The sequence below is a fragment of the Oryctolagus cuniculus genome, chromosome 1 (assembly GCF_964237555.1).
Source record: "Oryctolagus cuniculus chromosome 1, mOryCun1.1, whole genome shotgun sequence".
NCBI classification, from domain to species: Eukaryota; Metazoa; Chordata; class Mammalia; order Lagomorpha; family Leporidae; genus Oryctolagus; species Oryctolagus cuniculus.
This window is the reverse complement of record NC_091432.1, coordinates 3,987,828-4,011,011: the sequence shown is the minus strand read 5'-3', so window position 1 is coordinate 4,011,011 and position 23,184 is coordinate 3,987,828. Positions and strand designations below refer to the sequence as shown.

Below are 23,184 nucleotides of genomic sequence, written 5' to 3'. Positions count from 1 at the left end.
TTGTGGGCCAAATTTCAAACATTTCCTTTTTTGATAATTTGTGTCTGAAATTATTGATTGCTTTTTAGAAAAACACACCAACTTTTAAAGACCTTTGGCTAGATAAATAAGATGATTTATGAAAGACAAATAGTATGTAGAATGTCATTAGAATCATTATATCACTGTCACTGGTCCTGGGGTTGCCAGGCCTTTTCTGATTATCAGATGCAACAAATGACGTCCAATTTTATTGACCAGTTTGGCTTCAACGATGAGAAGTTTGCAGATCAAGATGACATTGGCAAGTAAGTATATTTCCCTGTGTCTGTGGCTGTCTTGAACACTCCTGCTCTGTGTGAGACATTTTTGTGATTCTGTTGAGCGTGCTACTCTTCAGCATTTATGAATTAGGAGGGGTCTCCCCTCTGTGGTAGCTCCTTCTAGCGCTGTGATTGGGTAGTTAGGACAACTGGGACTTAAACTGTCACTCCAAAAAAAGAAACATTCAACGTGAGGCCTAGCTCCTCCCCAGAGACTGATTTTTCTTAGATTATTGTTACTTGGGAACTCGAATCATAACTCTGCTCTTCCAGGGCTTAATGTGAAACGGCATCATCTAAAGGAGTTGATCCCCGTTCTGCTGAGCTGGGTTGAGGCACGTTCGTTCTCATTACAGAACGTGCAGTGGGGCAGTGCCCACAGCAGCTGGAGGGGCTGGGACACGGCTCTGCCCCCACGTGTGAGCGCTTGCCCAGGCAGCTCCTCGGGCAGGGGTGGCAAAGGGCCACGTGAACCACTCGTGTGCAGGCAGCACAGAGAAGTACTAACCGCCTGGCATCTGACCTTGGGGAAGGACAGACAGACATAGACAAAAGTTGATGTGGGCATTACTGCCCATTGAGGACAGTTAAAGGAAGAGTTGAGGCAGCTGGTACTCGAATGTTGGCTGATTAGGCAGCGAGGAGACTCCGATTGTGCCCGTGAGCACCCACTGTGCTGTGGGCCCTGGGGAGCTGTCAGCTCTCATCCACGTGTTGAACTGTAGCCAGCAAAGGCCGTCACGGCTCGAGAGGAGCTGTAGTGTTTTAGAGTACGCTCTGTGCCCCGTGGGACAGGTCCACTGTAAGCAGAGCAGGAGTAAAGGCCGGTCACTGCCCTGCAGGGAGGGCAGAGCACGCCACAGGGAGTTCTGCCTGCCAGGAGCGTGCCCAGGCGCGCTGCGCGCCTCAGCGGAGCCCCCGGAACCCGCGCGTCTCTCTGCACGCCCGCCACCCTGTGTGGTTCTTAAAGAGCCAGACACTCCTGATCGTGTGACTCGGTGCTGGGAATGATGATTGAGGAAGACAAATCTTGTAAAAATACAAGAGCCCGACCTACCCCACGGTCACGTTTCACAGACTGAATCCTTTTACTCTCCACTTTCTTCCTGGATTATTTTTATTTCAGCTTAGGATTTCAGGGGCATCTGTGTGTTTACACCAGGACAGAGAGCCCAGTCGGGCAGCCTGGAGCTGGCTTTCCGTGGTTTCTCTTGGTTCTTCTTTTTCTTAGTTATGTTAGTGTGACCCATGGAATCATGGTTGTGCTGGATGCAAACATCCTTTCATAGGTGGGCAGGCATGTCTCACAGCAGCTGAGGTACCAGCGTCCCTCGTCAGGGCCCCTGGGTCCAGCACTGTCTCTGGCTCAGCTCCCTGCCGGCCAGCCCCCGGGAGGCAGTGCCTGCGCGAGTTGAGTGGGTTCCTGTTCAGCCACGGGGACACCTGGGTGGAGTTCCTGGCTTAGACTTCGGCTGCAGCCCAGACCCAGCTGTGGCTGCCATCTGGGGAGTGAACCAATACATGGGTTCTCTCTGCCTCCCACACGTAGAAACAGTTGTTTGTGTCGTCTGTAGGGGTCTTTGAGAGCGTCTTCTCCATCCCGCCCTCCCGCCTGTGTAGATTCTCGATAGCATGGAGAAGGCATCAGTCTACATCAGGAATGTTGTGTCTGTGTGGTTTGTGCTTACTTGGGGATGGTCATGGTGGTGTGATACTTTACATTGGGGATTCTGTGAATGCTGTGTCTGAGCCTGGTCAAGTCATTAACAAGTCCTGCACTTGGCTTTGTTCGTAGTGTTTCTTTTGATCGGGTGTCAGACATCAACTTTACTCTCAATACGAATGAAAGTGTAAGTATGACTCTTTCCTGCTGGGCCCCGGCAGAGGGGAAAGGGAGGAGTGGGGCTGGGTTTTGTCAGAGCCCACACGCACACCCCCTGTGCCAGGAGCCCCCGTCCCAGATTGGCGGCTCCCGTGTCGCGCACTCCTGTCACCTGCCGGGGGGGGGGGGGGGTGTGTGGTTGCAACCCTGGTTTAAGGTACGACCGTGCTCCTAGAACCAAGGGTCACTTTGGACTCCAAGGAGAAGGCTGCAGTCTGTCCCTTTGGTGTCTCAGCAGAGAGGCCCACGTGGAGCAGGTGGCCTTTCCAGCGGGCACCGTCTTGGTCTCACTTCGAGTGGCTGAGGGAGGAAGGGAAAAATGGGGGCTCTCGAAGCCTGCTGCTGCCTTGCTGGCCTGGGAGAGCCTGGGGACACGGCTGCTGGTCCTTAGGACGATCTGGGGACGGGTCTCAGGGTGGGGCTCTTGAGTCCGGTGTCTGTGAGCAGGTGAGAGGCAGTGCACAGGAGGGGAGACCTGTGCTGCTTCTGAACACAGTCTTGCAGGGGCAGGCGCACAGAGGCCACGGCCCACGGCTGCCTTTGTGAATATGACGGGCACTTTTTGTTGTGTTGTGTTCTTTGCGTAAAGCAACGGGAAATGCAGTTGACAGTGGTAACTTAGGGGAGGATGTGGCCTGACCTCTGCCTGTTCTCTGCCGTGCCTTCGTCTAGGGCAACGCGGCCCTGTTTGAGGCATGCTGCAAGGAGAGGATACAGCAGTTTGATGATGGCGGCTCGGACGAGGAGGACATCTGGGAGGAAAAGCACATTGCGTTCACACCGGAATCCCAGAGACGGTCCAGGTGGGGGTCCCTCCGAGCTGTCCTTTCTGTCCGACCCCGAAGCGAGTGACAGGAGGTGGGCGTTGTCACCACCAGACCCGGGCGTCTGACCCAGCATCCAGAAGCGCCCTGCTGCCGGCTGGGAGTTGGTGCCTGATGGCCCGAGTGGTCTGGAGAGCTGTTCAGACAGCGTCCATGACATGTGTGACCACAGAGTGCCTTCGACCTGTCCCTCACCGGGCACTAGCTAAGGCAGCCACCTGGGTCAGTCCGGTGTTTCTTTTTAACCTCTCTAACCACACGAGCTGCAGTAAGTTGTCCGCAGTAAGTTCCTGTCACATAAGTATTCATTACCAGAGGAAAGGAGGATTTGCATAGCAGGTGAACTTCTGTTTTTATTTCATTTATCTTTGGTGAGCATTCATGCGGCATAGAACTAAGAGGGGCCCAGAGGGCAGGTGGTGGGAGCTGAGCTCCTTCCCCCCCCCAGGCCCCTCCATGCCTCTTGCAGTGCTGCTGTGGGCAGCTGAGTGGCCTCTCTCAGCTGTGCTGTTGCCGAGGGCTGGGGAAGACTGAGCAGCGGCCTAGCGAGGAGACGGCTGTGTCCATGTCGCTGCTAAGGGGAGGCAGCAAGATCGGCACACCTGGCTGCTTTCACGCGTACCCTGTTCTGCGGGGGCTTCCTTGCCTTGTAGTCACAGCACAGCTGCCGCAACTCCAGGGCCAGACAGCAAGAGACAAGGATCTGCGTGAAGGTTTTTCTTTTTTAAAAGATAAAGCCCAGGGGCTGGCGCTGTGGCACAGCAGGTTAAAGGCCCAGCCTGCAGCACGGGCATCCCATATGGGAGCCAGTTCGAGTCCCAGCTGCTCCACTTCCCATCCAGCTCCCTGCTGTGGCCTGGGAAAGCAGTGGAAGATGGCCCAGGTCCTTGAGCCCCTGCACCCACATGGGAGACCTACCTGGAAGAAGCTCCTGGTTCCTGGCTTCGGATCAGCTCAGCTTTGGCCTTTGCGGTCATTTGGGGAGTAAACCAGCAGAATGAAACTCATTTCTCTCTGGCTCTACCTCTCTCTGTAACTTTGCCTTTCAAATAAATAAAATAATCTTTAAAAAAAAAAATAAAAGATAAAGCACAGTCAGACTTGTTTCTCACCATGTGCTCTGAGACAGGTCCCTGTGTCGAGTGGACTCCATGAGTGGGCCTTGCCAACTGCCGTTTCTCTGGAGGCAGCCTGGCCTTGTGCAGTGGACCTCCGAGAGCACCACGGGTAGAAAGCACAGAGAGTAGGGGAGGCCGTGGCATGGGGCGCTGCGTGCCTGGCAGGACACAGGGCAGTTCTGATGGGCAGTGAGTTTAATGTGCGTGTGTGCGTTGGTGAAACCACCTTCGCTGTCAGAATCGGGCTTAGCCATCACCTCCACACTTCCTCACACCCTTCAGTAGCCTTGTCCTTCCTGCTGTCCCACCATCTTTGTTTTGCTTTTTCAACTAGTTTGTTTATTCTAGAGTTTATGTAAATGGAAGTATGCATTGCATGGTTATTTTTTAAAGATTTTATTTATTTATTTGAGAGTTAGAGTTACAGACAGAGAGAGGTCTTTCATCACTGGTTCACTCCCCAGTTGGCCACAATGGCCGGAGCTGGGCTGATCTGAAGCCAGGAGCCAGGAGCTTCTTCCAGGTAGGTCTCTCACGTGGGTGCAGGGGCCCAAGCACTTGGGCCATCTTCCACTGCTGTCCACAGCAGAGAGCTGATCGGAAGAGGAGCAGCTGAGACTCAAACCCCAGTACCCACGGGCTGCCGGCACCACAGCGGAGGCTTAGCCGGTTGTTCTGTCTGGTGCTCTCCTCGGCCGTCCACGTCACCCTTGGATCAGTAGCTCCTCACTTCGTGTTGCTGAGTGGTGGTCCACTCTCTGACTTGGTCGTTTTTCTCTTGTGCACACTTGGGTTGTCTCTGGTTTGGGGCCATAACATAACTTGAAGAGAAACTGATAAACTAAACCTTCCAGACGTCAGAAAAATGAGTTATTTTGCCAATAAGGGAAATAAAATCATAAAAACTCAGAAAGGAACAAAGGGCCTGAGACCACAGCGAGATGATCAATCAGACTGATCTAGAGGACCAACTGGGTTAAGCGGGTGCACCAGGCACCGTTGTGAAGGCCGGGATCAGGCGCAGAGTTGTGCTGTGGTCATCAGATCCCCGGCCTCCCATGTCGCAGGGCCGGGACAGGTCTGCGCTGCTTCACGTCACATCCAGGTCCTTGCTGATGGCCCGGCAAGGCAGCACACAGGGCCCACGTGCTCCGGCCCTGCTACCCACGGGAGACCCCGGTGGCATTTCTGGCGCCCGGTTTTGTCCTGGCCCAGGCATTTGGGGAGTGAACCAGCGGGTGGAAGATCTCTGTCTCTGTCACTCTGTCTTTCAAATTAATAATTTTTTTTTTAATCAAAAGGCAGAGGCTGGCAGGGTTTCTGAAAAAGAAGAAATGAGACCTGACTATACACTGTCTATAAGAAACAATTTAAGGATGCAAACAGGTCAAAAGGAAAAAATATACTGTGGTAACTAATAAAAAGAAAAGCCGAGAGGTCTGCGTTCACTTCAAAGTGGATTCTAGGGAGAAGGAGGACCCCGTAAAGATGAAGAGGCCGTGTAGCTGCACGAGTCTGCGCCCCAGAACACGGACAAGAGCTGCAAGGGAAGGGGACAGATCCGCGGGGACAGGCGTCCCAGCACTCCTGTCTGAGGGGTCGATGAGGTCACAAACTCAGGAACACTGCAGGAATGCCGTCCCCTGACTGCCCCACCCTCACACCTGCAGAGCACCAGAGCGCACCCCCTGCAGGGACCTGACCGTGTCCAGGCTGCACAGCAAGGCTGACCAAATGGAAGGGAGTTAGAAATCCGCAGGTGGTTGGGAACTAAATAACACAAGGCTCAAAGAAGTCAAGATGATCCCACAGATTCTAAACTGAAAGAATATGGAAACCTGCCACATCAGGAGTGCCATTGGAGCAGCACTTTAGAGTTGTTTTCCATGCTGACTGGCTGTATTAGATGATGTAGCTCAGGTCATTGACCTTGGCTTTGATTTAAATTAGATAAAGGAATTGAATCCAGATGAGCAGAACTAAATAATAAATATTATAGTGAAGGTCAATGAAATGTAAAAAAAAGGGGGAAACCAAAAGCATTTTTTTAGAGATTTATTTATTTGAAAAGAGTTACAAAGAGAGAAGAGAGACAGAAAGATCTATCCACTGATTCACTCCCCAAATGGCCACAACGGCCAAGGCTGGGCCAGGCTGAGACCTGGAGCCGGGAGCTTCTGCCAGATCTCCCATGTGGGTGCAGGGGCCCAAGGACCTGGGCCAGCCTCTGCTGCTTTCCTTAGGCACATTAGCAGGGCGCTGGATTGCAAGCAGAGTGACCGAGACTAGAACTAGCACCCATATGGGATGCTGGCACTGCAGACAGCAGCTTATATCCCACTGTGCCTCACTGCCGGCCCCAAAAGTATTCTTTGAGGAGATCCATAGAGTTAGTAAATCCCAAGCCAGAAATTTCTAACATCAGCAGTAGATAGAGCTGGTGCCGCGGCTCAACAGGCTAATCCTCCGCCTAGCGGCGCCGGCACACTGGGTTCTAGTCCCAGTCAGGGCACCGGATTCTGTCCCGGTTGCCCCTCTTCCAGGTCAGCTCTCTGCTATGGCCAGGGAGTGCAGTGGAGGATGGCCCAAGTGCTTGGGCCCTGCACCCCATGGGAGACCAGGAGAGGCACCTGGCTCCTGCCTTCAGATCAGTGTGGTGCGCCAGCCGTGGCGGCCATTGGAGGGTGAACCAATGGCAAAGGAAGACCTTTCTCTCTGTCTCTCTCTGACTGTCCACTCTGCCTGTAAAAAAAAAAAAAAGCAGTAGATAGATGACATCACAATAGATTCTACAGATATTAAAAAGAGGGCTGTCATTGTGGCGTAGCAGATAAAGCTGCTGCCATCCACGACGCTGGCATCCCATATGGGCCCTGGTTCAAGTCTCAGCTGCTCCACTTCCAATCCAGCTCCGTGCTAATGGCCTGGGAAAGTAGCAGAAGAAGGCCCAAGTCCCTGGGCCTCTGCCACCCATCAGAGACTCAAATGAAGCTCCTGGCTTCTGACGTTGGCCTGGCCATTGTGGCCATCTGGGGGATGAACCAGCAGATGGAAGATCAGTCTCTCTCTCTTACCTTGGAACTGAGTTTCCAATAAATAAAAAGAAGATGAAAAGGACAATGGAATGATGAACAACTCTGCCAGTGGAGCTCAGGTGACCTGAAGAAACCCGGCCGTGTTTCAGGAGCAGGTACAGACCCTTAGAGGACTAAAAAGGAGGACACATCACCCATCTAATCAGAGTCTGCATCGGTTAGCCCGATAGCCACAGCGAACGTTGTGAAACAAGAGAGCTGGCTAAGGGTTCTCACGCGCACACCCACAGAAACATCTTTAAACGTTTGAGCAGGTCAGCTACAACGATCGTACCTCATGACCAGGCAGCAGCCAAGTCCAACATCCATTTCTGGTTTCAAAATATGAAACGGAGCACATGAAGAATAGAAGGGAATTTCTTCAGCCAGTTAAGGCATCTACAAAATACTTTAATGGCTACATCATTCTTAACAGAAGACTGAATAATTTCCCCTAAAACCAGGAACAAGCCAGGGTGTCTGCTCACGCCACTTTTTTAGGACAGTACTAGAGGCTATTTAAAAAGAAAACGGGGCTGGCACAGCGGCGTGCTGCACTAAGCCGCCTCCTGCAGCACCAGCGTCCTGTGTGGGCGCCAGTTTGTTTCCCGGCTGCCCCTCTTCCAATCCAGCTTCCTGCTGATGGCCTGGGAAAGCAGAGGAAAATGGCCCAAGTGTTTGGGTCCCTGCACCCGCATGGGAGATCTGAATGAAGCTCCTGGCTCCTGGCCTCAACTTGGCCCAGCTTCGGCAGTTTAGGGAGTGAACTAGCAGATGGAGAACCTCTGTAATTTTTCCTCTCAAATAAATAAATTTAAAAAATAGCCAATGTTTTGGGGGGAAAATCTAATTTATATGTAAAGAAGTAAAACTGTATGTATAGATGTAACCTCCAAAAAGACTCCCTGAATAATTAAAGTCAGGTTAGCAAGGCTGAATGATACAAAATCAGTATAATTGCATTTCTGTATTCTGCAACAAGCAGTTGGAAATGAAATTACTAAATAATATTCAAAGTTGCATCAAAAACATTAAACATGTAGGGATAAATGTAACAACGTGTGTGAGGCTGTAACTCTGCCTTTCAAATAAATAAATAAATTTTTAAAGAAATCCTAATAGGCTTTTTGGAACTCTTTAACAAGTTGATTCATACAAGTACAAAAAGTGCCAAGGACCTGGAGTAGCCAAGTCCATGTGCGTGAAGAACTGGAGGATGGGCAGGGTGCCCACGTGGACAGCCGACGTTCCTGAGAGGCAAAGGCAATGCCGTGGAGAACGGCCGGGCTTTCTGGCCGCGGAGCTGGGTGGCTGCTCGCCCATGCCTGACAGAGGGCCTCAGGCCACACCTCCGCCTGCACGCAGCATGCAGAACGTGAAACTGCAGGAGTCGGGCGAGGAAGCAGTCGTAACCTGGGTTAGGCAGCATTCCGTGGACACGTCCCCAAACACATGTACATCCAGGAGAGATTTTAGTGCACTTAACCAGAATGTGAACCTTCTCTTCAGTGCTGTTGAGAATGAAGACAGACAGCACCTGGAGAGAAGGATTTGCTGATCACATCTGATACAGGAGTCGTGGGAGAGTTCAGAAGTCTCTACTCAGAAATGGCAGCCTGGTTCTTAAAATGCGCCAGCAGTGGGGAAAGGCGCTCAGGAAAACAGACACGCGGGTGGCAGAGAAGCTGTGAGGAGACGCTGCCCTCGTTCTGGTCTGGAGGAAAGCACTGATGAACCCTGTATGGTCCACAGCGCCCTGGGCGACGGCTGCCGTTAGGACAGTAGTTCCGCTGTCCACTTTTTTTTTTTTTTTTTTTTTTTTTGTGGCCGGCAGAGTGAACAGTGAGAGAGAGACAGAGAGAAAGGTCTTCCTTCCATTGCTTTACCCCCCAGATGGCCGCTACGGCCGGAGCTGTACTGATCCAAAGGCAGGAGCCAGGTGCTTCTCCTGGTCTCCCATGGGTGCAGGGCCCAAGCACCTGGGCCATACTCCACTGCACTCCTGGGCCACAGCAGAGAGCTGGCCTGGAAGAGGGGCAACCGGGACAGAATCCGGCGCCCCGACCGGGACTAGAACCTGGTGTTCCAGCGCCACAGGCGGAGGATTAGCCTAGTGAGCTGCGGCACCAGCCTCAGCTGTCTACTTTTGTGACTTGCCTTAACGGTTAGGCAGCACACACAGGCCACGCCGTGCGGGTAAAGTGCAGTGGGATTTTCTGTTGCTGGGTCACCTGTAGAGCATTCTGCACTTACTAGTGGGAAAGCAGCATTAACTGTGTTGGTCCTTCTTCCCAGTTCGGGGAGCACAGACAGTGAGGAGAGCACAGACTCTGAAGAGGAGGATGGCGCCAAGCAGGACTTGTTTGAATCCGGTGGGGCCGGCACAGAGGACAAGATGGAGGTGGACCTGAGCGAACGTGAGTTGGGTGTTCTTCCACCTGCTTGGTGGTGTGCTGGGGTTCGTGTTGGCTGCGGGCACGTGGGGTTGGAGCACACCATGTGAGTCCCTCTTGGAGGGTAAGTGAGGGAGCAGGCTTGAGGGAAGGAGCTGGCCCTGCCTTCGAGGAGACGGTCCATGAATCTGCATGCTGGCAGTCACTCCTCTGGCTACAGAGAGCGTCCGATGGCGTAGGAAGGAAAAGACCGGGGCCGTAGAAGACAGGAAGTAAACTGTTTTTAGAATCATGAACAGAATAAACCAGAGCAAGCAACTTACAGCTTGAACAGTCTTAACGCTCTTCCTGGGTCACCTGAGACGTGGAGCCCTGACGCGTGTCCACTGCTCGCCGTGAAGGTTGACGCTAGCCAGACTTGAGAGTTCACCAGAGTGGACGTGTGAAGGAGCCGTCCAGGTTCCCCCATCCTGACCAGCTTCTAGTACCCTGAAAAGCCTTATTTATTTATTTATTTATTTTTAAGATTTAATTTATTTATTTGAAAGGCACAATTACAGAGAGGAGAAACGGGCACCTTTTGTGCACTGGTTCCATCCCGGAGCCTGGCCCTCCCTCCGGCCTCTCCCTAGGTGGCAGGGGTCTAAGCACTTAGACCATCTTTGGCTGCTCTCCTAAGAGCATAAGCAGGGAGCTGAATTGGAACCGGGACAGCTGGGACGCTAACCATGGGAAGCTGGCGTCGCAGGTGGCAGCTTCACCTGCTGTGCCACAACACCATCCCTCCCACCCCGCCTCAGAGGCCTAACCCACCCAGGGGCAGATCTTGTCAGAACCTGGGAGCCAAGTGGACCCTCCTGACCATCCAGCAGGCCTCCACTGGATGCCTCTGACCCAGGGCCCCTCCCCGGGAGGAGGGGGAGCAGACTTTCCTCTGTAATTCAGTTCCCATCAAGCTCTTGGGCCACATGCTAGTGATGGGACTGTGGACAAGTTGCCCGAGACCCTGCTGCCAGGGATGGGGGTGGGGAGATGAGCAGCAGGGCGCTGAGAACGGTGCCGTGGAGCTGCTCTGCACAGACCTCCCTGGCCAGGCGGATTAGTCAGCTCGAGGGAGAGGGCAGCTCTTAGGACGGCACAGAGAGCGGTCGGCTGCAGACAGGGCGAGGTGGCCGTGCTGAGCCCAGCGCAGGGGCCCAGGAAACAGCCCTGGTCGCTCAGGCGCGCAGGCTGCCGGCTCCTCTGGGTGGGTGTGCCTCTGCACGCCTGTGTTTCCAGCCCAGTTCTCTCATCTCGTCCTTGCCTGACTGTTTTGGGAAATACCGTCAGTGAACTTAAGCTACTGCAAGGGGCTCCAGTGAAATCCCCCCTCTTCTAGCAGCCAGCTGGTCAGCCAACTTCGACGTCCCAATGGAGACCACCCACGGGGCGCCCTTAGACTCGGTGGGGTCTGACGTGTGGAGCACAGAGGAGCCCATGCCAGCGAAAGAGACGGGCTGGGCGTCGTTCACAGAGTTCACGTCGTCCCTCAGGTGAGCGCACGCGCGTGCTTTCGAGCCATCCACTGGGAGCGGCCGGCACCGTCCTGTGCTCCTCGGTTAGACGCGGTGTCGTCAAGGAGACGGACAGCCTGGGCGCCAGTGTGACAGCCCTGCGTCCTCAGAGACGCAGCCAGTCCCTGCCCTCCCCCAGGAGGCACGAGGTGAAGCCACCTGGCCATGAGGTCCCAGGACAGGACCTCTGGGCTCTTCTGGTTCTGAGCCGAGGGGACAGAGAGCGCGAGGAGGCCGAGATTCCTGAGGGCCTCCGGGCAGCATGGCGGGACAGTGCGGAGCGGAGCTGGAATGCAGTAGAGAGCGGGAATTCGCATTCCACTTGTAACTCGCCCAGTGCCGTGAGTCAAGGGCGGGGCAGATCTGTCAGCACAGAAACTGTCAGTCTCGTTAGACTTAGCTTCATACACTGTGTGTTTGTCTACTGAACAATGGTCCCCAGCCCCCCGCTTGAGCCACTGCTGACTTCCCTGTTTTCATGAGTAACGTTTATAAACAACCGCTGGAGATGCAGGAGGTAGGAGACCCCTGTTGTGAGTGGCTCGTTACCGTCTCAGACCACCAGAGAGCATCATAGCGGTGATCATATCTTGGAACCACAGTTCGGAGGCGTGAGTGAGATTTGTCTTGCAAGTGGAAAACGTCCCCAAAACATTGGGGATTATTTCATCAGCCTTGCTCCAGTACAAGACAGTCAGGTTCCCACCTCGTGTTATTTTCTTTATTTCTTCCTTTAAAAAAAAAAAAAAAAGATTTATTTATTTGAAAGAGTTACACAGAGAGAAGAGAGGCGGGGGGGGGGGGTAGGGAGAGAGAGGTCTTCCATCCGCTGGTTCACTCCCCAGTTGGCCGCAATGGCCAGAGCTGTGCCAATCTGAAGCCAGGAGCCAGGAGCTTCTTCTGGTCTCCCACGTGGGTGCATGGACCCAAGGACTGGGCCATCTTCCACTGCTTTCCCAGGGCATAGCAGAGAGCTGGATCAGAAGTGGAGCAGCCGGGACTAGAACTGGCCATCTGCTGGTTTACTCCTCAGATGGCCACAATGGCCAGGGCTCAGCCAGGTCAAAGCCAGGAGCCAGGAGCTTCTTCCAGGTCTCCCATGTGGGTGCAGGGGCCCAGCACTGGGCCATCTTCTGCTGCTTTTCCTAGGCCATTTGTAGGGAGCTGGATGGAGATGGAAGTGGAGCAGCTGGGACTTGAACTGGCGCCCACATGGGACTCTGTATCTCAGGTGTGGCTTAACCTGCTGTGCCCTGATGCTGGTCCCTTGTGGTATTTTCTGTGAGTGCCCTTGGCTTGTTGGCAACTTGCTCCTAGTAATGCCGTCCGTGTTCCAGTTTTGGGCTTGGCCGAGGACTGCTGCAGCAGGGGAGTGGGAGTGTCCCCACCCACCACAGCGATTCAAGCAGTCACGGCTGAGAAGCCAGTTCTCCCAGGCAGGAAGGGTCTTTGTAAAGTGCTCAACCCCAGTAGTAGATCAGCAGTTACTGAGTGAGGACTGTCCCCGGCCGGGCCTGGAGCCTGCAGGTCTGAGTGAGGACTGTCCCCGGCCAGGCCTGCCCCAGATCTGCTCTGAAGCCCCGCCCCAGCGCCCACTCGTGCTCAGACCCCGTGCTCCTCCCGGCAGACAGTGTTGCTTGTGAATGATGGTTTACTGAGGGCTGTTCCCTGCTGCTGACATCTGGACTCCGTCTTTTCTTGAAAGCACCAAAGATTCTTTAAGGAGCAATTCTCCAGTGGAGATGGAAACCAACACTGACACGTTGGACCCCCTGACTCCCAGTGTGTCCGCGCTGGCCGCACAGCCAGAGGGTGAGTTGCAGAGCCGGTCTGTAGAACAGGCTCGGCTCCCGGGCTTGGGGCCCAGAGCAGCCGGGAGACAGGACAGTGAGCCTGACAGCCGCAGAGCCGCTGCCCCGAAACCACAGGCCGGGAGACAGGACAGTGAGCCTGACAGCCGCAGAGCCGCTGCCCCGAAACCACAGGCCGGGAGACAGGACAGTGAGCCTGACAGCCGCAGAGCCGCTGCCCCGAAACCACAGGCCGGGAGACAGGACAGTGAGCCTGACAGCCGCAGAGCCGCTGCCCCGAAACCACAGGCCGGGAGACAGGACAGTGAGCCTGACAGCCGCAGAGCCGCTGCCCCGAAACCACAGGCAGCGCGTTGATTCTGGAAGAGTGAGGGTCCGAGTTGGCTGCACCGTCACTGTGCACGCAGGACGCTGGGGCCAGGAAGGAGAACGGCTTCTCCTGCAGCACCCGGGGGACGGTCAGGTGGGCACGGCCACTCCAGGTGGGGCCCAGTCTCCTCAAGGACTTTGCTTGGCCGGAGGGCGTGGCTAGGTCTGGCCTGCTCAGCCTGGGGGCTGTCTTCTCAGCTTTAGGAGCCAGTGACATGGCCATTGGTGTCTGTAGACTGCCGTGGTGTTCACTTCTGTCCTTTCATTGGGCCTGAACTGCTCTGCACCGGTTAGTGGAGGCTTTGGGGGTGGGGAGGATTAGCAAGGGGCGTGATGGGAAATTGGAAGTACATGGAGGGGTCAGAGAAGCCAGTCATTGGAAAAGGGTGAGGATGGGGTGGGGGCCTAGGGAAGGAGTGGAGCCACCGTGTTGGCCCGTTGGAACAGGTGGCCTCCTTTATCCCCAGTGTTTCTCAGAAGAGTCACTCGTCCCCTTGGGTGGGCACGGAGGAGCTTCCTGGCCCAGCGGTCCACAGTAAGGAAGTGGTGAAGCTGGCCCCTAACCGTTGTGCCCCGTGGCCTCCTGCTGTGGAACCGGGGAATGATCGAAGGACACGCAGAGGAAGCGAGTGGGTGGGGCGGAGCGAGGCGGCAGCCTGCCTCGCTGGGCTTGGGCAGATGGGAGCGGCTGCACCTGCTGGGAAAGGCTTCACGGGCGCCGCTGTGCTGGGGCTGGGGCGCGCCCAGGCCTCTAATGCAGGAGACCGGTGACCAGTCTGGTGGGCATTCCTGGGCAGTCTGGGCTGGGAACAGCAGGCAGGCCGTGTCAGCCTCCTCGCTCTCCGGGGAGAGGAGTCTGCACAGAGGAGGTGGCGCTTCCTGGGGGTTAGCGTCCGTCTGCTCTCATCAGCGGCAGGCAGCGTGGCCATGGAAGCCAGCTCTGACGGAGAGGAGGATGCAGAAAGTACAGACAAGGTGACCGAGACAGTGATGAACGGCGGCATGAAGGAGACACTCAGCCTCACTGTGGACGCCAAGACGGAGACCGCGGTCTTCAAAAGGTAGCCGGGCCGGGTGCGCCGGTCAGCCGTGGCTGTTGGGAGGGTCTCGGGGAGAAATGTCACACATGAGAATGTTTCAGTTAATGCAGTCGAGTGTTCAGAAACTAGCGTGGTGTCTTCTAACATCTCCGCCAGCAAATGTGACAGATGGGCCATGTTGGCCCAGAGACTGCAGAAGGCCTCTGACTTAGGACACTGCAGGCGCAGTGTACATTCAGTAGAAACGGGACTTCAAATCCAGGGTTCTTACCTTTTCCTGGACTGCTGGTGTGTCTTTCAGTCCTGTCCCAGATTCCGGGCCATGGCAGTGAGCATAGCGCCCGGTCAGCCCCGAGACCGCAGAGGGGACTGCTGGCTTTGCTCAGTGCCCTGTGTTGCCTTCTCATCCCACTGGGCTGCAAGTCAGGGAGCGTCTGTGTTTTAAGACCAGTGGGTTGGTAGGATTATGAGAATTGACAAGTCTTTGGTCACAAGAAACTAATTGACTGGAGGCTGCAGAGCATGGCCCAGCCCAAGCAGAGGTTCGGTCACCTGCTGATGGCTGTCTCTGGACAGAGTGCCAACAGCGAAGTGACAACAAAACCAGCTTGCAGACTGAGGGTCAAAACGGGATTCATGGTGGGAATTCAACACTTAGAGCCTGAGAGAGTAAGGACGAAGCTTTTGTCCGCACTCGCACACGGCAAGGAGGCCTGCACCTTGCATGACCCTCTCGTGACGGGTGGGGAAGGGCTGGTTCCCAGCTGTCGCGAGGCCACTACGCAGAAGCCTTGGCTGCAGGCCGATTCCCGCAGAGGGAATTTACTCGAGACTAAAAGCAGCAGACCACATCCAGCAGTGTGCTTGCAAGGCGTGAGGGTGGCGTCGGTGCTGCACAGTGAGTGACTGGTGGCGGCTCTTAGGGGCAGTTCGCAGGCTTCAGACCGCGGGAGGTGTTTGATAAGAGTTGAAGCTGTTCACGACTTTGGTCTCTGAACAGAGTAACTACGTGAGACTCAGGAGTGTCTGCAGGAAACCGACGGCTGGGCTTGTCTTCAGCAGCGACACGTTCGAGTTCTGCCAGCAGTGGCCGGTGCTCAGAGCAAATGCAGGGAGCCAGGATGAGAAGTATCGAGACTGGAAGTGAATCATGAAATAGTCATTTATAGGCTAATTTTCTCCATAAATACGAAAGATAGAACTACAACTTTTAGAAGATAACTTAAAAATATCTTTACAGTTTGGGGGTAAGCCTTTTTTTAACAATAAAAAGCCAGATAGAAAAGGAAAATATTGGCAAATTTGACTTTAGTTACTTTTTAAAGTCCCCTAAAGACACTGTAAAATGAAGACGACCACTTCCACCGGTCAGTGGGACTGATGCTGGGAAGGAGAGCGGGGCCCTTTCGTGATGGACACAGGGCGCCAGCACCCAGTTTCAGAGGGCGCGAGGGGCGGAGCAAACGCGGTACAGCAGCCTCGCCAGCACCCGGGCCATCGCCGCGTTAGCTACAGGATGCTTCATGCATGTCGGGCTGCTAATCGCTGTAGAAAATACAAAATCTGCCCTTAAAAAAAGGCAAATGAATTTTTAAGGTTTACTTATTTAAAAGGCAGCATGACACAAAGGTATGGGGATGAGAAGTGAGAGAGCGCTTCCATCCGCTGGCTCATTCCACAAACGCCTGCAACAGCTTGGAGCCAGGAGCTCCACCCAGGTCTCCCACACCCCACGGATCAGTGGCAGGGGCTCAGGACCTGGGCCGTCTTGTGCTGCCTTCGCAGGTGCGTCGGCAGGAGGCGAGATTGCCAAGGGAGCAGCTGACACTCTTCGCCGGCTCTGACAGGCGTGCAGGCACCACAGCTTAGCCTGCGGCGCTGCAAGGCCTGTCCTCAGGCAGTGGCATCTGGATTCCAGAAACAAACAAGGCTGATCACAGGACAGGATCAGCTCGCGTCACTTATCAGTGAGCTACATGCAGGAATCTCAGCAGGGATTAGTGGTCAGCACTGTGGCATTGTGGGTGAAGCCGCCGCCTGCAGTGCCAGCATCCCATATGGGCACCAGCTTGTGTCCTGGCCGCTCCACTTCATAGCCAGCTCCCTGCTGATGGCCTCCAAAAAGCAGTGGAGGATGGCCCACGTGCTTGGGCCCCTACACCCACGTGGGAGACCCAGAAGAAGCTCCTGGCTCCTGGATTTATTTATTTATTTGAAAGAGTTACAGAGAGGCAGAGGCAGAGAGAGGTCTTCATCCGCTGGTTCACTCCCCAGTTGGCTGCAATAGCCAGAGCTGTGCTGTTCTGAAGTCAGGAGCTAGGAGCCGCCTCTGGGTCTCCCACGTGGGTGCAGGGGCCCAAGCACGTGGGCCATCGTCCACTGCTTTCCCAGGCCACAGCAGAGAGCTGGATCGGAAGTGGAGCAGCCGGGACTCGAACCGGCACCCACATGGGATGCCGGCACTGCAGGTGGTGGCCTTACCTGCTACGCCACAGCCGGCCCTAAGATGTATTCATTTTAAAATAAGGACTGAGGAAGAATGTCCGTGGCCGTGAAAGTGTATAGGCACTCCTGGGAAGAACAGGAAATCAGAGAAGAGGGAAACAACAGATACAGATATATCAGTAGCAAGCAGCAAAGCTAGCAGTCTAAAGAAGTCTTCCTCACTCAGTAACAGGCAGTGGGGCAGCGGGTTAGGCCACCGCCTGCAGTGCTGGCATCCCATGTGGGCGCCAGTTTGAGTCCCGGCTGCTCCACTTCCAATCAGCTCCCTGCTGATACACCTGGGAAACCAGAAGAAGATGGCCCAAGTGCTTGGCCCCTTGCCAGCCACGTGGGAGGCCTGGAGGAAGCTCCTGGCTCCTGGCTGCAGCCGGCTCAGACCAGCTGGTGCAGCGTTTGGGGAGTGAACCAGTGGATGGAAGGTCAGTCTGTCTGTCCTCCTCCAACTCTGACTTTCAGATAAATAAATAAATCTTTTTTAAAAGAAGTAATGAGTAACAAAAGTGTACTATAATAGCTAAGTACCATTCACAAAATACATCAGACTATCAACGGTTTGGGACTGCTCTCACCCCAGACCTCGAAAGTGAGCACAGAGCTGGTCCGCCGACACTGCCGGTACACCCTGCTCGGTGCAGTGGGCGCTCGGGGTTCCGGTCGGGACGCACTCTGCAGGGTGGGGACTCAGGCTCCGACCGCTTCCCCTCGGGGGCTGATGTGCTACCTGGTACGGAAGTGGGCATCCGGGCGGAGGTGAGGGGCCGCACTTCCCGCCGTCCTGTGTCCTGGGGCCGCTCTCTGTCCTGACAGCGTCTGCGCTTCCCTCCCCCTTCCTGCTGCTTTACTGCCTGCGTGGCGTGGGGGCACTCGGGTGATGCAGCCCGGGCGTTCCCGCTGGCCCCCCGACGGGGGCTTGGCCCCGCCAGCAGATGCTGTAACCAGAGACCCTCCTTCAAACAGGTTCCTTTGACAGCCTCCGATCTGCCGCCTGCCCACGTGCAGTCGGGACGTAGCTCTCCCCGATTCCTCATTCCTGGAGTGTTCTGAAACTCTTGTACATTTCTCTTTCTGTTTTGCACACTTGGCTTCAGAGTGTTGAAATCCTATCGGTATGTACAGTGACACGGACGCCCCTCCGACTCCAGCTGCCTCACGTCCCCTCCCGGCTCCCCGCGTGTGGCCCCCGTCTGTGTCCCCACTGTGCTCGCCGCCCCTGAGCATGCTCAGCCCTAGGGCCGTGCTACCGTGACGGTCATGACCAGAGCCATCTGCATGTGACCCGCCCCGCCGGGCCCCAGGCCCTGCTCCTCGCGTGCGACGTGCGTCTCCCTCTCTCCTGCAGTGAGGAAGGCAGACTCTCTACCTCGCAAGACGCTGCGTGTAAAGACGCGGAGGACAGCCCCGAGACGGCGGAAGCCAAGCGCACGGGCCCCCGGCCCCCCAGCAGTAGTCCCGAGCAGAGGTAACGGCCCGTGTCCTCAGACCGCCCACACCCTCGCTCGGGCGTTAGCTCTCGTCTCTGGGGGTTGGGAGGCCTCAGCACTGGGGTGGGGGCAGCAGACATCAAGGCCAGTGCGCCGGCCCTAGAGTCACTTAGATCCTGGCTGTGTAGACATCTCTGGGAATGGGAGGGTCGGCTTGTCCCCCTCCCTAAGTTGAAGGGTGGTACTTTCCGCTCCAGGGCTGGGGTCCTCATTGGCCTGGAAGACCACTCAGCTGCCCGGTGGCAGCAGGTCTTGAGGCCTGCTCTCCCACAGTGCCCCCTGCCTGACACAGCAGACACGCGGAGGGGCTCGCCCAGAGGCCTTGTGTGTATGTAACAGAACATTCTCCCTCTGAAATGATCCCCTGTGTGGGTGGCCGGTTTTTCCCCCAGAGAATTTCTCTTGTCCCGAGTAAGTGTGGAGACCCCACTCCCAGAGCCGAGTGGCGCGGAGGGCGCGTGCCGGAAGAGGGGGTGCCCCGGACCAGACTCGCGCTCCTGGTTCCGTGCATCTCCGGTTGTTCCTTCCTCGAGGCACACGGTGCTCTTTAAAGCAGCGTGAGAGGAGTCCTTTGTCCGGCCCGGCCCGGGCAGCTCTGACACACTCCCTGCATCCTGCCCAGCGGGGCCAGCGGGGGCACTCACCGCTCGCTGGCTGAAGCCTGCTCACAGCGCAGCCAGCGCTGCTTCCACCCTCTCTCGGGAGCTAGAGAAGCGGCCTGCGTCTGATGGCAGCCTTGGCAGGCGTGCACAGCCTTGTGGGAACTGTTGGAGCGTTGGCTGTGGTGGAGACGTGGGAGGAAGGGGCAGGGGGCTTTGCCACGGAGCCCAGCTCAGCTCCCCGTTTGTGTCCCGAGTGGCACTTGCATGTTGGGAGTGGCAGTGGTGACGCTCCCGCGTTGTCCCCACGTTCCTGGCACCCCAGATCCTGTGGTCCTGCGCATTGGCAGCAGCTTAGAACTGCAGCCCAGTGGGCTGGTGGCCAGCCCCTCCCACGCCGCCCCTGCACCGCCTCTCCAGGGACCCCGCGCTGGGGAGAAGGCAGAGCTGAGAGAGCTGGAGCCTGCTGTGTCCCGCCCGCGGCCTCCCGGCCTCTGTCTCTGGGACAAGTAGGGAGGGTCGTCTTGTGGAAGTGGCCTGGGGGCGCTCTGGCGCAGCCAGCCGGTGTCAGGTGACTGCAGGCAGCCCAGTTGTGAATTCAAATGCTGGTGGGGGGGGTCCGGTTGTAGCTGAGCGTGGTGTTGTCCCGGTCTCCTGGTAAAGCCTTGAAGACCACCTGACGTGTCCCGCTGGTGATTCGGGCAGGCGGGCGGGACTTGGCGTTGGGTCAGTGCTGGGCTGGGGCGCTGCCCGCCTCTCCTGTCCCGTGTGCTCCCCGCCGCGTCCCCACAGCCGCCTGGTTTGCAGCCATTGCTGCCTCTCCCGTTCCCTACTGGCAGAATCCTGTGTCACGTAGAATTCTCTGCGGATTCCAGTCCTCCCGAGGGCTCTGGGGGGCACCCTTCTGAAATCCACTGCTGTACCTCCACGGGGCCGGCTGGGTCCTGGCACAGGCTGTCCGCGACCCGCGGTCCGGCCCGGGGTGGTGCGGCGTCCCTGCCGGCAGCCGAGCGAGGGCAGACGCCTTCCCCGCCTCGCTGTTCCAGCCCTCAGGTGTCGATGTCTCACTCCCCAGGCCCGAGCAGCCGCGCGTGCCGGGGGACGCGTCGGTGAACGGCCCTGTATGATGAGCGACGTCCGCTGCTGACTGAGGACTGCGGAGCCCGCGCCGGGGCCTGGAGGGCCGGGGGCCCGCCCCACTGCTGCACTCCCTCCGCAAGGGATCAGGACCAGCGACCTCCCGCTCTAGATTTGAGACGCTGTACAGAGAAATCCAGAAGTGTAAAATGTTGCACATTGACAAATACCAAGAGTTTTTCCGTATGTTTATATTGTATTGTTCTAAATGACGGGTAGCCTGTGAAATAAGACCCTGCCGCCCATGGAATAATAGTCGTAATCTATAGTTCAAATGGCTGTAAGAATAGTTTTATAAAAGTGAATACACAGATCTATTGTATTTGAAACATAACTATTTGACAGTTATTAGTGTGACCAAAGCATTAGGCGATTTTCATACATTTTTCACTTGTACAAAACTCCGGACTCGTTTTTCTTCCAGGTTGGCAAGGAGTTGTGGAGTCGAAGCTCCCTCTAAGTGTTATTTTGGTTGTTCTTACAGAAGTGATTTGGAATAAGAACTATTTGGTGTTCTTTTTATAACCAGTTTTTGATTGGTAATCGTTTTCTGTATTGTTTAAAACGGATCAAACATGTAAGTGTGTTGGTAGATGCGGTATTTATTGCTACAGCTTAGTTGGTAACTGGCGGCACTGTAAGCCATCTGTCCCGTTAAGTCTTGTTTGCTTGAACTGATTACCCCTACAGGTGAGACACTAGGACACTGGAGTGTGTGTGCCTCTGGTTTGGGTTTATTTGGGTTTCTTGGTTTGGTTTGGTTTTGGTAGCTCATCTGCCTGTTAACCCATTCACCAGAATTTCCCAGTTAACCGTATCCCCAGTGAACGTTGCAGAGCGGCCCGCAGATCAGCCCGCGCGGTCCGGTCGGCCAGGCCCCGGACGTGCCCGCGCTGCCGCCAGAGCCGGGCCCCGGCGCCGCAGGCCTGACTCGGACGGCAGCGCGGGAGTCCGGCGCCCAGCATGCCCCGTCCCTCTGTCCTTGTGAGGCTTCCGCTCGTAAACTCTAAACCAGTGTATTTTTTAGAGCTGGTTTGTGTATATATATAGTGATTATGGATACTAATTCCGTGTAATTTATAATTTTCTATGTCTGTAACAACGCGTCGCAGCCTTCTGACAGCTGAAGCAATACTGCCCCTGCCCCTTGCCGTCGGGGGGTCGGCTCACTTCCCCTCCTGCACTTCTAGATGGAAGTCAGTTTTTCTTTTCTGTAATAGAAAGTTATTCACGTATTTTTACATCATTTGTTTTCCTGACCAGTATTTACCACCAAAAGGATTCTGAGAAATGGCCAACAATTTTTTTAGAAACAGCGTCCCGAGCAGCGTGCCTAAACAACACATTGCATATGGAAATAAAAGAATCAAATGTCTGCTGCCTTATCTCCTGTTTACTCTCACCCTAAGTGGTGGGGAAGCCCCGAGGTCCCGAGCCAGCCTCGCTCTCCAGGCATGCGGAGTCACGGGAAGCCCTGGGACAGCCGGCGGGGCGGGCCTGTGTCGGAAGAGACTGTCTCGTGTTCTCAGGAACTGGCGCCGCCAGAGGAGACGGCCCCTTCCGCCTGCCTCAGGGAAGTCCGGCGCGGGTGGCGCTCGTCTCCTGCCGGCCGGCGTCTCCCTCCCACCCACGGTCACGCCATCTCCTCCTGGATGCCACTCAGTGCCAAGGAGAGGGCGCCAGGTGGGTTCTTCCTAGGGTGGTGTTTGATCTGCTCGCAGCGTGTGTCGGGCCAGCCGAGGGTGGGAGTCTGCGCCCCCAACCCCGACCCCGGCCCCGGCTGGTTTAGACTTGGGTTTGTCCGAGTCAGCCATACTGAATTGAGACTGACAGATGTCTACAATACAATACCTGTATTAAAAATAACAGCAGAAATAAAGCCTGGTTCTTTGTTCCTAGCGACCCCTTGTCCCTTGCTTGGGCCTCAGGAACCAGACGGGCGCAGGGGTGCTGGCCCTCTGCAGCGGGGGCCTCCGCGCCCGCCCCTGTGTGGACACGGCCTCTCTGGGCCTCCGGCTCGCCTGGCTCTCCCCAGCCCTGCGGACACTCGCGTCGTGGTCCCCAGGTGTCCGTAACGACTGCAGGTGGGACGCCGTGTCTCCCCTGCCTCTCCACACCTCGGGCTCGCCCTGCGGCCAGCGGCCGGCGACAACACCGTCCCAGGTGCCGGCTGCGCGTTCGCTGTGACCGACTTCACCTCGCGAGCGTGTGTCGGGGGCGGACACCGACACCCCGTGTGAACAGGGACGCTTCGGAGCAGAGACCCCGGGAGCCAGGAAGAAGCAGGACTCAGGAAGTCTCCCTGCTGTTCGCAATAGCAGGCGAGGAGTGGGCACCCGGCAGGTGGCAGGACCCACGTCGGGAGTGAGCGGGAAGGAGAGGCGCGGCCGGCGGGCACCGTGCATCCTAAGGGGCTGCAGGTTCAAGTCCGGCGCGACGCGGCTCACGGTCCAGCGCCCGTCCGGCCCGGGAAAGAGGCCGCCTGCCACGCTGTCCCCAGCAGCTTCGTGCTTCCTTGAGGGTCGCGCCTGCCTCACGGCCCAGCAGCTCTGAAGAGCACGCGTGTGGCCACAGGTGGACGCGGCAGAAGGACCGGGGCCGAGGGGGCGGTGCGTGGCGGCCCCGGGCACTGCTGGTGGAGAGCCGCACGGGCTTCCTTTGTGGGGGTGGCAGAAAGGGGCAGCCGGCGGGGGCAAGGGCCTCTCCCACTCCCTGCTTGTGACGCCAGCGTGCCGTACCGGTGCCCGGGGTCAGTCCCGGCCCCAGCTCCTGGTCTGCTTCCTGCTGCTCCAGCGCCCTGTGGTCTCTGCCTCCCCTGTGAGAGGCCTGGACCGAGTTCCTGTCTGCCTGCGCCTCTGGCCTGGTGGGTGTCCATGGTGGGAGAGACAGTCTCCCCCACCGGCTATCCCCTTCCTTAAATAAGCTAGAAAACCTAGGGTTTTATTGGTGTAATTTATGCACTTTATTTTTTTTATTTTTAATTTTTTTTTTTTGACAAAGTGGACAGAGAGAAAGGTCTTCCTTTTTTTCCGTTGGTTCACCCTCCAATGGCTGCCGCAGCCAGTGCACCGCACTGATCCGAAGCCAGGAGCCAGG

General features: G+C 56.2%; 1 protein-coding gene across 35 annotated transcripts in view; it reads left to right on the top strand.

Moving 5' to 3' along the window:
* The window catches only part of PPP6R3 (protein phosphatase 6 regulatory subunit 3), a 133,042-nt gene extending 111,579 nt beyond the window's left edge, over positions 1 to 21,463 (top strand). For 5 of the 35 annotated variants that reach the window (XM_070062610.1, XM_070062529.1, XM_070062560.1 and 2 more), the window contains 10 exons: positions 190 to 287; positions 2,098 to 2,152; positions 2,857 to 2,987; positions 9,496 to 9,617; positions 10,972 to 11,125; positions 12,852 to 12,958; positions 14,237 to 14,387; positions 17,960 to 17,977; positions 18,211 to 18,330; positions 18,550 to 20,007. In XM_070062610.1, coding sequence (XP_069918711.1) covers positions 190 to 287; positions 2,098 to 2,152; positions 2,857 to 2,987; positions 9,496 to 9,617; positions 10,972 to 11,125; positions 12,852 to 12,958; positions 14,237 to 14,387; positions 17,960 to 17,977; positions 18,211 to 18,330; positions 18,550 to 18,688 — 1,095 coding nt within the window. In that variant the 3' untranslated portion in view covers positions 18,689 to 20,007. The other 30 variants (XM_070063765.1, XM_070063532.1, XM_070063588.1 and 27 more) reach the window with 19 other exon arrangements.
* The last annotated feature ends 1,721 nt before the right edge of the window (positions 21,464 to 23,184 follow it).